We start from the raw sequence: 14,469 nt of genomic DNA on the forward strand, positions 1-14,469 counted from the left end.
AGTAATGCTACACTCACATCTTCTTCTCACAAACTTCTTCTTCTAACCCCGACGTGACAGCCTGTAATTGGTCAACTACAATATATCAGGTGGGACCAAAGTATGACTCATTACGAGTTGTCATGCTGAGGTTGTGAGAAAAGATTGTGAATATAACATTTTATATGTAAGTACTATAAGATAGACATTACTGGAGTAAGGTAACCCCCCAACTAATCCCACCCGTGGTAGTGTCTTGGGCTCCGTTTGGTTCACAATTTTGTGTTTTTGGGAAAAGTTTTTTGAAAAAAGTTAAAAAAAAGTTGAATTGGGCGGGTATTACGATGTAGGATTTACAAATTAATAAAATACCCCCTATGTTTGTTTTTTTACAAAACACCCCTTATAATAAAACATTAAAAGTTAACAAAAACACCCCCAATCCACCCTCAAATACGGACAGCCGGCCACCACCGCCGGAGGGTGGCCGGAGTCGCCGTAACAAAAACATTAAAAATATTTAGGGGTATTTAATTGAATTAACAAATTTAGGGGGTTTAAAAAATGTTGAATAAAGTTGAATAATATTGTGAGTTTTTGGGTATTTTACTGTTTAACTTTTTTGGGAATACTAAAAGTAGTATTCCCAAAATCCAACCAAACGAAGCCTTGATATCTTACAGTATAATAAAAAATAAAAAATACTCTTACACTTCTTAAGAGGCGAAAAATCCATCGGATGTTAAATAATTATAAGCTCACGGATGACATCATAATATTCCCAAAAGGAAGAATATCATGTGGTAGCATAAAAAGAGACCCTACCATGATGCTAATTCAATGATATTATCAAGCAATATCTATCATGATCCTCTTGATCGATTTGATGTTCATAACTTTTTTAATATCAATATCCTAAAATGTTTGATGAAATATGAATTTAATAGTGTAATAATATTAGGAAATATATTTACGCTAAAATTATAAGATATACCAACTAGGTATAGAACAGATGAGTGGTCATGAGAGTGATTGTGTTTAAAGCAAAAACTTCCAACAAAACATTAGTGAAATACTAAAAATAGATGTTTGATTCTGCCTTAAATAACAGTCTCTACTATTGTAGCCTTAATTTGTCTCATAAATTCAACAATCCTGGTTGGCACTGGACCCCCCTGCTGCTCTGTTTCTTCATTTGTTTTGACTGTTCTGTCATCTTTGGAGCTACCAATATGTAAAAGAGTTTAATAACAAATTTTTTCTCTTAAATATTAAAAACAATAATTTACCCACTTTAATTATTTTTAATTAGAATCTTTATTGCTAATTGACGAATATATTTTACATTTAATTTGTTATATTAATTATTGAAACGTTAAGGAAATACTAACAATGTTGTATAATTTATTTATTTTTTTCTAATGATCAGGATACTCAAGCCGTTAACACAAACTTTAACCAATCCCTTGAGATTTTGGAATTACCGATATAAAAATAGCTCTCGCAACTATTTTTATTAACACTCGAGAAGGGAAGCATAGGATAAATTGTTATTTATTATAATTGAGAGAAAAGGTTGTTATAATAATCTGGTTTCTTCATACGGTGATAAAATCATAATGTTAAACATTTATTAAAAATCTACAAATTGTAAAAGTTTATATAAAATTTTTAAATACGCCAAGATTTTTTCATGGGTTAAAAACAATAAAATAACATAATTCTCCTACGGTTAATTTTTTGATGATAAAATAAACAGTATAAATGTAATTTAAATCATGACATTTAAAATTCTAACGGCACATTAATAACTAACGAATGTTAGGAGAATTTTATTTTTGAAATATCATGAGGGTTAAGATAAAAAGCCATTTTTAATATAAAATTGAGTCATATTGAAAATTAGAAGGTTTTTTGAGTCAAACTGTTGATGATTTATTTCTGGTTAAATTGTACAACAATTTGACCCCGATTCAACTCAACATGAACATGCCACCAGATTTTGAGATGATATATATAACAGTATGAAAAGCAAGTTGAGTTGCGCCACGTCATCTGGTTGACATAGAAAGTTTTGTAAATTACAACTTCAGTCCCTATCTCCCTCTCTCTTTATCTCTTATGCCTCACTTATTTTGACACATGATACATATTTTATTGGGAGATTACTAGAATTATATTTATTCTTTAATTCTATTATTATATTTTGTAAAGAGAGAGAGAGATTGGTCTATTGGTTTCACATAGTGACATTAAATAAAGAGTGAACTACTTTTTCCCACTCAAATAATGGTATAATGACACTTTCTCACCCATGAACTTTTAAAGTATCACTTTATTACTTAAATTTATATTATGTTTTCAATTCTGACTTCGTTGCAACCCCACATTATCACTATTCTCTTTTCCGATCATCACTCACCATAACCTCTCAAACCCTACTCCCATCAACCCTACCAATCGCGGGTAATTGAATGATTAGGGTTTGCGTCATCGCCCTTCCCAAGTCAAATTTCGACCAATCACAACCATCAAAAGACTTATCAGCCTCCCCTTTTCAAAAACTCTAACAATCTAGACTGAGTTTGCTATTTGTTTGTTGTCGAAATATAAATTTGGATAATAAAATGATATTTTAAAAGTATGTGGATGGGAAAGCGTCATTAAGCCATTATTTGGGTGGGAAAAAGCACTGTTTTGAAACTCGGCTCCGCTCGGCTGGTTTAGCTGGTTTAATTGGGAATCGGGAGCTTCACCAGATTGGGTTAACATTTTCTCTATTAACCCAAAACTCTAGAATTTGGGATGATGATCGGCGAGCAATTGAAGGTCGAAATGTTGGGGCTTTTGAAAAGAAAGTGTCGGTGAGTGCAATGGTGGCGACGGAGCTGATTTCCGGTGAGTGAATTGACTGAAAATCGAAAAGAAAAATGGTGGCGGAAACAACTAGCTTTTGTCAATGATTAGCGAGGCTAATGGGAGTGGGATGAGGTGGGTTTTCGTTGGGGGGAAAAGGGTAGTATTTTCGAGGTGATGGGAAGGGTTGTTGATGCCGTGTCGGTGAGATTTGGTCTAGAATGCCGATTTCGGCTAGATCTTGGGTTGATTTTATGAGGAATGGGCTTAAGGAACGATTGAGATTGCATCTGGGGTGTCGCCGCCACCAACCAGTTGTCGACCGATTTGTATTTGGGGTGTGCTTTCTAAATTTCAAACCTGTAGCGACTTAACTGTAATTTTTAAGAGTGTATTTGCTGAATTTTAAAATTTGTCACCCGATTTGATCGGCTGGTCAAATCGGGACTTGACAACTTTATTGGGTTTTACGTCGGGTTGGTTATTAAAACATTGGAAAAAAAGTCATTAACTCTTGAATAAATCTAGCTTCTTTTAACACACACTATTTAAATGTTTTAATATTCAATTTTTTTCTTATAGTATCCCATAAATTTCATAAATGCAACTCATTTTGTTTTTTTTTCTTACGGAGTAAACATTTAATTGCCTTCATTAATGCTATACGTCCTCCAATATTATTTAGTCCAAAACGGGGTAAATTGGACCACTCAAAAATTAACTTCAGTTTTAGCCTAAGGGATCTAGTCTTGCCCTCGAAACCTAAACTTATACATGGTATGAGTAGAATTTAAATGGTGTGCATTTAGTAGGCTAAAAGAAAACAGTTAGCTCATAAATTGACCCAAAAAGTAAGAACCTCAGCCCAAGCCCAAATCAATTCATAATTACTTGGTGCCTTGGTGGCCAAGGTCAAGGCGCCCTCCATAAGCTTTTATATAAAATCAGACTCCCGACATTGTTCTCAATTCTCCTTACTTCGATTTCAAAAAAAAAAATTCTCATTACTTCGAATTCGGATCGTCACTGGCACTCTACCAGTACCATCAGTTTCGCGTGGCAACAAATTGCTCCAAAATCTTTTCAATTCATCAACCAAAACCCCTCGCCAGGTTTGAGCTTAAACCTTCAGTCGTTACTAACAAAAACGAAAGCGATAGCGAAAGCGAAAGCGAAAACGAAAAGCGAAACCAAACACAATAATAAGAATGATACTCCAGCTTCCTCGCTTGACAAACTCTCTCAGAGACCCGTTCGACATCGATCAGGCCTATCTCCAACGCAAAGCCATTCTACAGAATCTCCAGAGGCCACGCAAGTAAATTCACTACTCCTTATCTAAATTCACTTTCGTTATAATTTATTGAAAAAATCAGTTAGTAACTGTTTGGTTGCCGAGAAAACGCAGGAAAATAAAAAGAATATAGAATTTGGAATTCTAGAATTATTGTTATTCTTTAATTAAATTAGGGTGAGAGGTTTTGCTGATTTTTTTTTTTATTTTTGTTCGAAGTAACCATGCAGTTGCAAGGTAAGAGTAGAATGATAGTATTTAAGTTGTAATTGCACTTTCCGTTGTAATGCGGATCAAGCCTAATCACAAGAATGCAGGTTCAAATTCATATGGTAATCCAAACAAAAGATTTTAGCTAATAGATAGTGTAGTGAACCTATAAGAAAAAGAAATTTAGATAAACAATTATTGATTTAGACATATGACATTTGAGGGATTTAAACAGTCCAGCTCAAAGTAGGACTTGATTGGCTTTTGGTTTCAGCAGTAACTTAATAGTTAGTGAAATGCAATTTACTTTTGGTTTGGGTATAATAACACTATATGATTAATTTATATATATTTTCTGGTTCAGCTATTATTCCAAATGATTTTTTAAAGCTTTGACTTTTGTGATTTAGTTCAGCAAACTCACTTGCTGATTCAGAGCTTGCACGGAAGATCGTACATCGATGGGAAGAAGGTTTTATAACACCATAATGACTTGAAATTATATCTTCTTGTTGATGAACTTGTATACACTGCTTGAAATTTTATTCTAAAGTTTTAAATGTTTTATTGAACTTGTGGAGTAGCTTCAATAGAAGTGCGACAAGCATACAAGCAGTTCATTGGGGCAGTGGTGGAGTTGATTGATGGAGAAATGCCATCTGAAGAGTTTTTTGTGGTGGCATTGACAGCTTATCGCCTTTTTGGTGGGCCAGCAGAGGAGGATAATGTCGCTGATAGAAAGATTGTTGTTGAGAAAAAGTAAGGAGTAAATTTTTAATGTTGATGCTACAGTTGTTTAATTGGAGACTGTTTTTAGCATATCAAGTACTTTTTTTGCCATTAGGTTGTTACTGCATTTATTGGCAATGTGATGTTAATGAACCATTTTATTAAAAATGTTGCATTATCTGAGGTAAACATTTGTAATCAATTCATTAACAGAAATGGTTTTATAGATATTAAAATATAGCTGGCATCCAGTTTCTTTTGAATAGTTTGTGGTTTTTTGGATCTCAAATTTTGTTGTATCTTTGCATTGGAAACACAATGATGAATTTTTTTTGGCCTAATATCAAATAGAGCCAACTTTCCTGTTAAGAGGAGAAAAATAATATATTTAAAACATAATTATGCTCAGTGTTCATACTAGATGGCCTCACAGATTCAGTTTATCGGGCCTTGTCACTACTTTGATGAATTCAAGATTTGTAATGCAGTAATTGATACTGAAATGCAGGTCGGACTTGCAAAAGTTAATTGGTCATGATGTTTCTGATGCTAAACTGCAAAAAGTTGCCTCTTTCGCTCAGAGGCTTTTTGGGTTGCAACCTAGAGAACATAGTGCTGCTCTTGTTTCAGAAAGCCATGTAAATGGAGGTGGTGATGGTTTAGAATTTGGTGCAGACCTCATCTTCCGAGCACCAGCTCGATTTCTGGTTGATGGTTCTTTGGAAGATGAAGAATTAATGGAGGATGAAAGTACTGCTCCTTCTCCTTTTCATGAAGGATGGTACAATCACACTGATGCTTCAAATTATCAATTAGCTGCTGATGCACGAAACTTTAATTTAAGTTGGCTAAGAGATGCATGTGATCGAATAGTTAGAGGAAGTGTTTCACAGCTTTCTCAAGATGATTTGGCAATGGCTATATGTCGAGTACTTGATTCTGAGAAACGTGGTGAGGAGGTAATGATTGATGATTATTTTTCTCCGAGTTTATTGGTGCAACTTTTTGAACACATTTCTTGGGACAACTAAGTTTCTTGTGTTTACTACTTTGTTGTATAGATAGCTGGTGACCTATTGGATCTTGTTGGGGATAGTGCTTTTGAAACTGTTCAAGACCTTATATTGGTAAGATTTGTATTATTATTTTAGTTTCTTATGCCGTTATTTCATTAACTTAGTTGAAACTTTAGGTGGTTCTAGAACTAATGAACAACAACTTCTTTCCCTGTGTTTTTGTTTGAATTTTTTTTGTTTCCGTCTGTTTTTGCATTTCTATATCTTTTAAGGTTCCGTTTTGTCTATATGTTTGAATGGTAAAGTGGCTTATTCTTTTTTATTTTAACTCTGGAATTTAAATCCAACTTATGAACTGCCTTATTGAAGATTTAAATTCCAAAGTGGATATAATTGATACCCATCCTCATTTTCAGCATCGTAAGGAACTTGTTGATGCTATACATCATGGAAAGCTTGTGTTAAAATCCGAAAAGACTACTTTAAATTCTCAATCACGAATGCCTAGTTATGGCACTCAGGTACAACTGAATTTTAGATAAAAAAAATTGTTGGAGTTGACCGTTAATTCATCCAATAGTAAATTTGTAGTCGGTTCCTGCTTTGGTTTTAGGTGACTGTTCAAACAGAGTCTGAAAAGCAAATTGATAAACTTCGGCGCAAGGAGGAAAAGAGACATAGACGTGGAACTGAATATGGAGCTGAAGGCGATGTGTCTGCTACAAGTTTTTCTTCTTTACTTGAAGCAAGTGAGAAGAAAAATTCATTTGATGACCTGATTGGGTCTGGCCAAGGGCCCGTAGCAGCCACTGCACTTCCTCAAGGAACTGTGAGAAAGCACTTTAAGGGGTATGAGGAGGTTATTATCCCCCCAACACCGACAGCACAAATGAAACCTGGAGAAAAGCTGGTATCTCTTTTTTGATTTCATGTTGATTCTATTCCGTGAATTATGCTATTGATTATTGATATTTATGTCTGTTGATTGATGTCAGTAATTGTTCTTAATTAATACGTGAGAGACATGTTTATCAGTATATGTATGTTGAAAGAAGGTTTTCCAATATTGAGATTTTTTACATTTGCTGGTTTAGAGTGTTCTAATTTAGTCACGGTCCGTTTGGTACTTTTGCAATCCTTGTTTGTCTGTTTCTCTCTCATTGCCTGAGTGCCCACCTTTTTGTGGACATTCTTTAGGTTCTGGATTTTCAATAGGAACTGTTTCAATGTTGTTCCCGTTGTTATTAAAGAAATAAGATGCAATGTGGTTAATGCTAGTTATTAATTTGCGCTAGTTTTTGCCTTGGTCATAAACATTGTATGCTTGTGAATACTTTACAAGGAGAGTGCACTAATAAAGTAAATACACTCATCTGTGGATTAGGGCCAATGATACTTTATATTTTTCAAAAATTATAACATAAACTTGTTTTTCATTAGATTGAGGTACTTTAAATGGTTAATTTCACAATTGACATGTATTGTTTCTTAGATGTGCATTAATTACATATCAAATGTAATCTCAACCATTAAGAGTGTATTGATCTGTTGATCCAAAACTTTTGTCATAATATGTGAAATGAAAGGTGCCATTGATCCTACCTTCTGGAGTCTCCATCACAGAAATTGCTGTCCGCATGCTTTTTCTTGATAAAAAACAATAGATTTTGTAGTTACAGTGAAATGAGAAATTACAGAAATGGACTAGTAGACCACCATGAGAACGAAGACCCTGGAGGGCTGACTGCCCTACATAGTATTAATAGCTGTCCTCTGTATGCTTATGATCTAAGAACCAGATTCTCTGTTATTTTAACAAAATTCGACTTTGAAATGCGTTCTTTAAGTATATGGTACACTATATGTGGTTGGCAATTGAATCCGTGCTTGCCGATGCTCTAACTTTCTTTTTCTTTTGGGAAATATAAATTTCCAATGGCACTGTTTTGACAATTGTCTTAAAAGTAACAAGATGGTGATACATCTAGAATATTTTCGCTGTGTGATTTTTATCTTCAGAGGTTTTGTAAAGGCACTAGTTGCATGCTTGCTTCATTAATGCTATCAGTTTTGCTTGTTGATCTTGATTATTTTCTGACTGGATTCTGTTCATTATTATATGTTGTCAGATTGAGATTAAGGAGTTGGATGACTTTGCTCAAGCTGCTTTTCATGGCTATAAATCTCTGAACCGTATACAGAGTCGTATATTTCAAACTGTTTATTACACAAATGAGAACATACTAGTAAGTCATCTGTTTTGTATTTATATATCAAGTTATGTGGTTGAAAGAATTTATTCCAACGTGATTTTCATGCATTTGCAGGTTTGTGCTCCTACTGGAGCTGGTAAAACAAATATAGCTATGATTTCAATACTACATGAGGTAGGCAATCTTTGGCTGTAACTCAAATTTCTTTGCTCTTTATTGGGGTCTGACCTTCCTTTTAGATGTAATTTCAGAAAAGATCACTATCTTGGTTTTGTTGTTAATGCTCAGCTCATGTGTGCCTTGCTAATTAGCTTGGTAAAGTTGAAAAGCTTTGCAATATTGCTTTTTGACAGGAGATATTACATTATGTGACACCCTAGTGTATGATATATATAATTATAACTGGAACAGCTTTGTAATCTTCATTGGCTTGATATATTGATATCTTCAGTTTTGCATTCAACCTTTTAAGCAATATAAATCATTTATATGACACTAGTGTACAATATATATGAGAATTTCATATGGTCAATAAATGAGGTGTTCTTTTGCAGATAGGACAGCACTTCAAGGATGGTTACTTACATAAAAATGAATTTAAGATAGTTTATGTCGCTCCCATGAAGGTAAACCTGTCAATATACTTCCCCTTTCTTTCCACCTTTCGTGGATTGGGGTGGCTGATTGCTTATTTCAACTCATGTTTTAGGCATTGGCTGCTGAGGTGACATCAACGTTTGGCCACCGTTTATCTCCTTTGAATATGACTGTGAGAGAACTTACAGGAGACATGCAACTTTCAAAGAATGAACTTGAAGAAACTCAGGTTCTTGTTAAATTATGTATGTTTGGTTTTGCTGTGGCTGGATGTATTTGTAGTAAATGGCTTCACTTTTTTTTTTTTCGGTGAATCAGATGATAGTGACAACACCAGAGAAATGGGATGTCATTACTCGCAAAAGCAGTGACATGTCACTCTCAATGCTGGTGAAGCTCTTAATTATTGATGAGGTTCATCTTTTAAATGATGATAGAGGCCCTGTGATAGAGGCACTTGTTGCTCGGACCCTCCGTCAGGTATGTAATGTGATTATTGTTGCTCATACTGTTGAATGATTATCAGTTGTTTTACATAAGATGGAAGAATCTGGATCAAAATTTATGGCATTGAATTTTGGGTGTACTGAATTTGCCCTTTCTCTTACTCGTCAACTTTGGATTCCTGTTTTACATTCACAAATTAATGCCTTTGTCTAACCATCTCTGCTTTTACTGGTTTAGAGAGTTCAAATAATTTACATGTTTTTCTTTGCTATGCTGAGCACTACTTCCTTTATAATCCTTTTAGATGGATTATAAAATGTTGTCATAGGTCTCTCTCTCTCTGTCTCTCTGTATATATATATATATATCCCTTGCAACTTGTCAGTACAATTACACATCTGATCTTGAGTCTGAAGAAAGTAGAAAGGCTATTTTATCCCGGATGGCTCCTTCAAATTAACTTTTTAGTTCTCCCTCCCCTCCCTTTTAGAACACAACCAAAAGAAAAGTACATATAGTAGTGCCTATTAATTATCTGCGACAAGAATAATAATGCTTTGAAGACTACTTTTATAATTAGAGTGGTCATGACTGAAGCATTTAATTGTGTATGAGATGATGCTGTCATCCTCTGTGGGTCTTTCCTAAACAAGGTGCTGGTATTTCAGATACTACACTGTCCTTCAGCACTTTTGCATCAAGTTGCTCTCAAGACTGAACCTGCACTCTTGTGCTTGTTAGACTAAACCTTCTGTTATCACACATGTTGAAATGATCACTATTAAATTGCCTGTATTAAGTTATTTTTGATAGGTAAAATTAATGGGTCTATGAAGTTTTCTTGTTTGATGCCAATTGATAAGCCACATATAAGCTATAGATTGTGGAATGCTAAGCATGTCTGTGAAATGTATCTGACGTAGAGGAAAATGTTGTGATGAGTGGGTGACTTTTTTGTGTAATGTAGAATTAATAGCTGACGTGAGAAGCTAGTGACTTACTAATCTAGCTATTGGTGCCAAAATATTTGTTTCTTAATCCAGAATTGGTACTAAAGTCTCTCTTTAATATGCCGTTACATATTTAGCTGTTTTGTTGCTTCAGCAACCTTTCCTGAAATAGAAAATCAGAGGAAAAAGACCCACATAAACTCAGCTGTATGATTTCTTTCTCCATCCTTCTACTTGTTTCCTCCAGCTTTCTATCCCTCCGAAACATATAAGTTGGGAGACACATTATCATGGCTAGGCTCCTTTCACCCTGATCATTTATCCTTTTTATCATTCAAATTGTAATGTTTCAATATAAATATCTTCTATTTATGATATCTACAGCAGGAACCACCTAGTTTTTCTGTTCTGTTCTGGATAATCTTTGAGAGTGAAGCTTTCCTAGTTTTCTGATGAGACAGCGGACTTATGTTCTTACTTATTGTTTCATTTGACAAGCTTGGATTGTGATAATGGGTTCAATAGTGTTCTATTGTATTGGGTAATGTAGTACTGATGTTGGTTCTCTAGTACTTCTGGCCTCTGGGTGCCTATATTGCCTCTGCTTCCTGCGCTTACTGCTCCAGAAGCCAAAAAATAAAAAGGAAAAACAAATTTTAGCTTTCGTTTTATTTTAATTGAACTCAATTGTTGGTCCAAGTCTGAAAACTCATGAACCTATGTTGATATATGTACTATTGTTTCTTTTAATTTAGTGTGTTTGTGTTAATCATATTCTATAGCAATATATTTGAATTTGGTACCAGAATGGTTATTTGAAACATAATAGTACGAATGTTTTGTTCCTATGCAAAATCTCAGGTGCTGAGAAGCTGAATTGTAAATTTTGGAGCTCAGCATCAAATAGGTTGATATGGTTTTGATATAGATATGGTAATGAGTATATGCAGAAGTGCTGGTTGATTTAAGTTGAAGCTGCTACATAGACAGCTGGGAGGCTGACATGAATGGTCGATGCTTTGAAGATATATATCATGTTATGCAAAACAGGAAGAGAAGGGAAAGAACAGAGGGAAGGAAGGGGAGATATTCGGAGAAGAAACTAGACAGAGATTGTAGGAATGCAATGTTTTTCCATTAATCATTTAAGGCTGATTTCAACATGAACATAATGCCTATTTACAGGCTGAAAATGGTAAAGATAAACAATGAAATACCAAGATGAATATAATCCTTTCAATAATAGAAATCTAATCCTATGTACGTCTGAGATATTTGTTTATAAGTCTTTGGGAGAGTCTCTAGGATCTCTATCGTGATTTTTTTGAAGCAAGGGATTACATTCCCTTGGATTGATTGGGTGTGAAAAAGGAGAAAAGAAAAACTCAAGATAAAGCTCGAATATTTTGTGTTTGAATATGTAATTGGTTTTGAGATCTATGTTTGAATGTGTTCTAATGTTGGAAAACGTTGTTCAGCATTTTGATATCAATGCTAAGTTTCTGTTAATAGCCATCTGTAACTTGGCAGTGTCTCTTCATTTTTGTGTTTCTCATTGAATATTGAGTTGATTCATGTATCACCAGGAGAACTGTAACATGTAGATGTATCGTAACTCAGTATGAGCAATTCGTCTAACTTATGTATTTGATAGTGCCATTATGCATTAGCATGTTTATGATTTTCCACCCACAAATTTAGTTTTAAATTTAAATACTCTTCCATTTATTTCTTGGGACAGGTGGAGTCAACACAGACAATGATACGCATAGTGGGCCTTTCAGCCACACTTCCAAATTATTTGGAGGTTCTTTGATCATCTAATTGAAATCTAAGATTTATATTCATTTGCCTTTAATTTCTTTGATGCCTTCTTTACTTTTACACTTTTATTATGACCCTTTTTATGATTAGGTTGCACAATTTTTGAGAGTCAATCCAGAGATGGGCCTTTTCTTCTTTGATTCTAGTTATCGTCCAGTGCCACTTGCGCAACAGTATATTGGAATTAGTGAGCAGAACTTTGCAGCTCGAAATGAATTGCTGAATGAGATATGCTATAAGAAGGTCTCTGTTCAGATATGAACTCTCTTATATAATTTAATTCTTTGATTGTAATTTATTGGATTGTTGGTGCTCTTGTGCTAGGTTGTTGATTCGTTAAGGCAAGGTCATCAGGCTATGGTGTTTGTGCATTCACGGAAAGATACAGCAAAAACAGCTGAGAAATTGGTAACTTTCTTCATTGTCTGTTGTGGTTAAGTTATTTGGTTTTGATGTCTGTGTATGTGAGTTTTAGTACTCTTATGTGTTCTCATTGGATCTCTAACCAGCAAAGTATTACAAACCTTTCCTGCTCCCCCTCTCCCTCAATACTTCCATTGGGCACAAAAGTTCTAGTACAAAAGATATCCAAAATGACACCCTAGAAATTCTCTCTGAACCTTCTAGCGGATGCTTGCTTTCTGAACTCGCATAATTCATGTTGAACAGCTTGAGCTTGCTCAAAAATATGAGGATCTGGATCTCCTTAGGAATGATGAACATCCACAGTTTGGCTTATTCAAGGTGTGAAAACATAAATGCTTCATTTTTGTTTAAAATTCCTTCATATCAACCATCAACTTCCTTATAATAGATTTCCCATTTTATGCATTTCAGAGGGAGGTCATGAAGTCCAGAAACAAAGACCTTATCAAATTTTTTGAATTTGGATTTGGTGTTCATCATGCTGGGATGTTACGTGCTGATAGAGGTCTGACTGAGCGGCTTTTCTCTGATGGACTCTTGAAGGTATAGCTTATTCCACTTGGCTCTTCTTGATTTTGGCCAAATATACTTTGTAAAATTTATGTTATCTTCTGTTTCAGGTGCTTGTTTGCACAGCAACCTTGGCATGGGGTGTGAATTTGCCTGCTCATACTGTTGTGATAAAGGTTCGTTTGTATTATTACTGTTATTTCTATAATTTGATGAATAATATGTTTTACTGAGAAGAGAAAGTTGAAACAAGAGTACAAGGAACTCTGTCCTACATAAATTGAATCCATTAGTCTATTATGTTGTTGAATTCTAACTTTTCTATTTTTTTTTTAATTAAATTTAACAAGCAAATACAAAGTGGTAAAGAAGTTTCTTACGAGTAAAAGTTACCCGGTCTAAACTTTGCCCTCAAGATTAATTGCACCAGTTTAAGCATTCTCTGCTTTACATTGGTTGTCTCATTTTGTATGCAATACATTTTTATTTGGTTTTTGAAATAAGAAATAGTTAAGTGGGATCTTGTTCTGCTTCTCTCTGCTGAAAAAGAAACCATACTGTTGCATGCTTGTGCTTGTGCTTGTGCTTGGTTTAGATATATGGTATATATGATAGCTCTTTTGTTGATAAGTTTCCTAAGACTCCTATAGGTTTCTCTGGTTAACTCTTGAATTGAATCTGTCTGGCATAATCATCCAGGGGACACAATTATATGATCCAAAGGCTGGTGGCTGGCGAGACCTGGGAATGCTCGATGTTATGCAGGTGGGTAGACCTGGATTCTCTCGAGAATATATCCAAAGTTACTCAATACTAGTTCTTCATTTACCATCAACTCTTTGGTATGATCTCATGGTATCTCTGTTTCAGATCTTTGGAAGGGCTGGGAGACCTCAATTTGACAAAAGTGGCGAAGGCATCATAATCACCTCTCATGACAAATTGGCCTACTATCTAAGATTGCTGACAAGTCAACTTCCCATAGAAAGTCAGGTAAAATAGTTTTATTTTGATTGATGTCAGCATCTTATGACATTATGTTAGACATTGTATTTCTTTTGCTACCATATAGCTTGATTATGTTTGTGGCTTTTTGTGTATGCTCGTTTTATTTTTTTAATGCCTCATCGTGAGAGTTTGTTTTTGGGCATTATGTAATGGGCATCAGTTACCAAAGAATTTCACAATTCTTTTTTATATTTCATTTTTGAGAATTGGATATATTTTGGAAGCTGATTTTGTATAGTACTACACTCTAGAGTTTCAATCTATTGGAAACTTTTAGTTAATCTGGTGGACCTCCCGGCCATCTCAATGCCTTGAACTTCATTTCTGATTTAAATAAAAATTTATAAAAATTATGCTTTATCTAATTATTGAAGTTCAAAAAAGAGGACAAAACCCGCATATGAAAGCAC

The 14,469-nt window shown here is 34.6% G+C and overlaps 1 protein-coding gene across 1 annotated transcript in view; it reads left to right on the forward strand.

Moving 5' to 3' along the window:
• The first annotated feature begins 3,873 nt into the window (after positions 1–3,873).
• Positions 3,874–14,469, forward strand: part of LOC116116617 (DExH-box ATP-dependent RNA helicase DExH14) — a 35,392-nt gene continuing 24,796 nt past the window's right edge. Inside the window, exons 1-20 of the mRNA XM_031402681.1 lie at positions 3,874–4,153; positions 4,750–4,811; positions 4,924–5,098; positions 5,577–6,027; positions 6,130–6,195; positions 6,501–6,605; positions 6,698–6,994; positions 8,214–8,330; positions 8,412–8,471; positions 8,852–8,923; positions 9,007–9,123; positions 9,213–9,374; positions 12,033–12,098; positions 12,206–12,358; positions 12,440–12,523; positions 12,785–12,859; positions 12,953–13,084; positions 13,162–13,227; positions 13,751–13,816; positions 13,922–14,044. Coding sequence (XP_031258541.1) covers positions 4,044–4,153; positions 4,750–4,811; positions 4,924–5,098; positions 5,577–6,027; positions 6,130–6,195; positions 6,501–6,605; positions 6,698–6,994; positions 8,214–8,330; positions 8,412–8,471; positions 8,852–8,923; positions 9,007–9,123; positions 9,213–9,374; positions 12,033–12,098; positions 12,206–12,358; positions 12,440–12,523; positions 12,785–12,859; positions 12,953–13,084; positions 13,162–13,227; positions 13,751–13,816; positions 13,922–14,044 — 2,559 coding nt within the window. The 5' untranslated portion in view covers positions 3,874–4,043. The remainder of the gene's footprint in view (positions 4,154–4,749; positions 4,812–4,923; positions 5,099–5,576; positions 6,028–6,129; positions 6,196–6,500; positions 6,606–6,697; positions 6,995–8,213; positions 8,331–8,411; positions 8,472–8,851; positions 8,924–9,006; positions 9,124–9,212; positions 9,375–12,032; positions 12,099–12,205; positions 12,359–12,439; positions 12,524–12,784; positions 12,860–12,952; positions 13,085–13,161; positions 13,228–13,750; positions 13,817–13,921; positions 14,045–14,469) is intronic.

Source organism: Pistacia vera, unplaced genomic scaffold, assembly GCF_008641045.1.
Source record: "Pistacia vera cultivar Batoury unplaced genomic scaffold, PisVer_v2 Contig123, whole genome shotgun sequence".
NCBI lineage: Eukaryota > Viridiplantae > Streptophyta > Magnoliopsida > Sapindales > Anacardiaceae > Pistacia > Pistacia vera.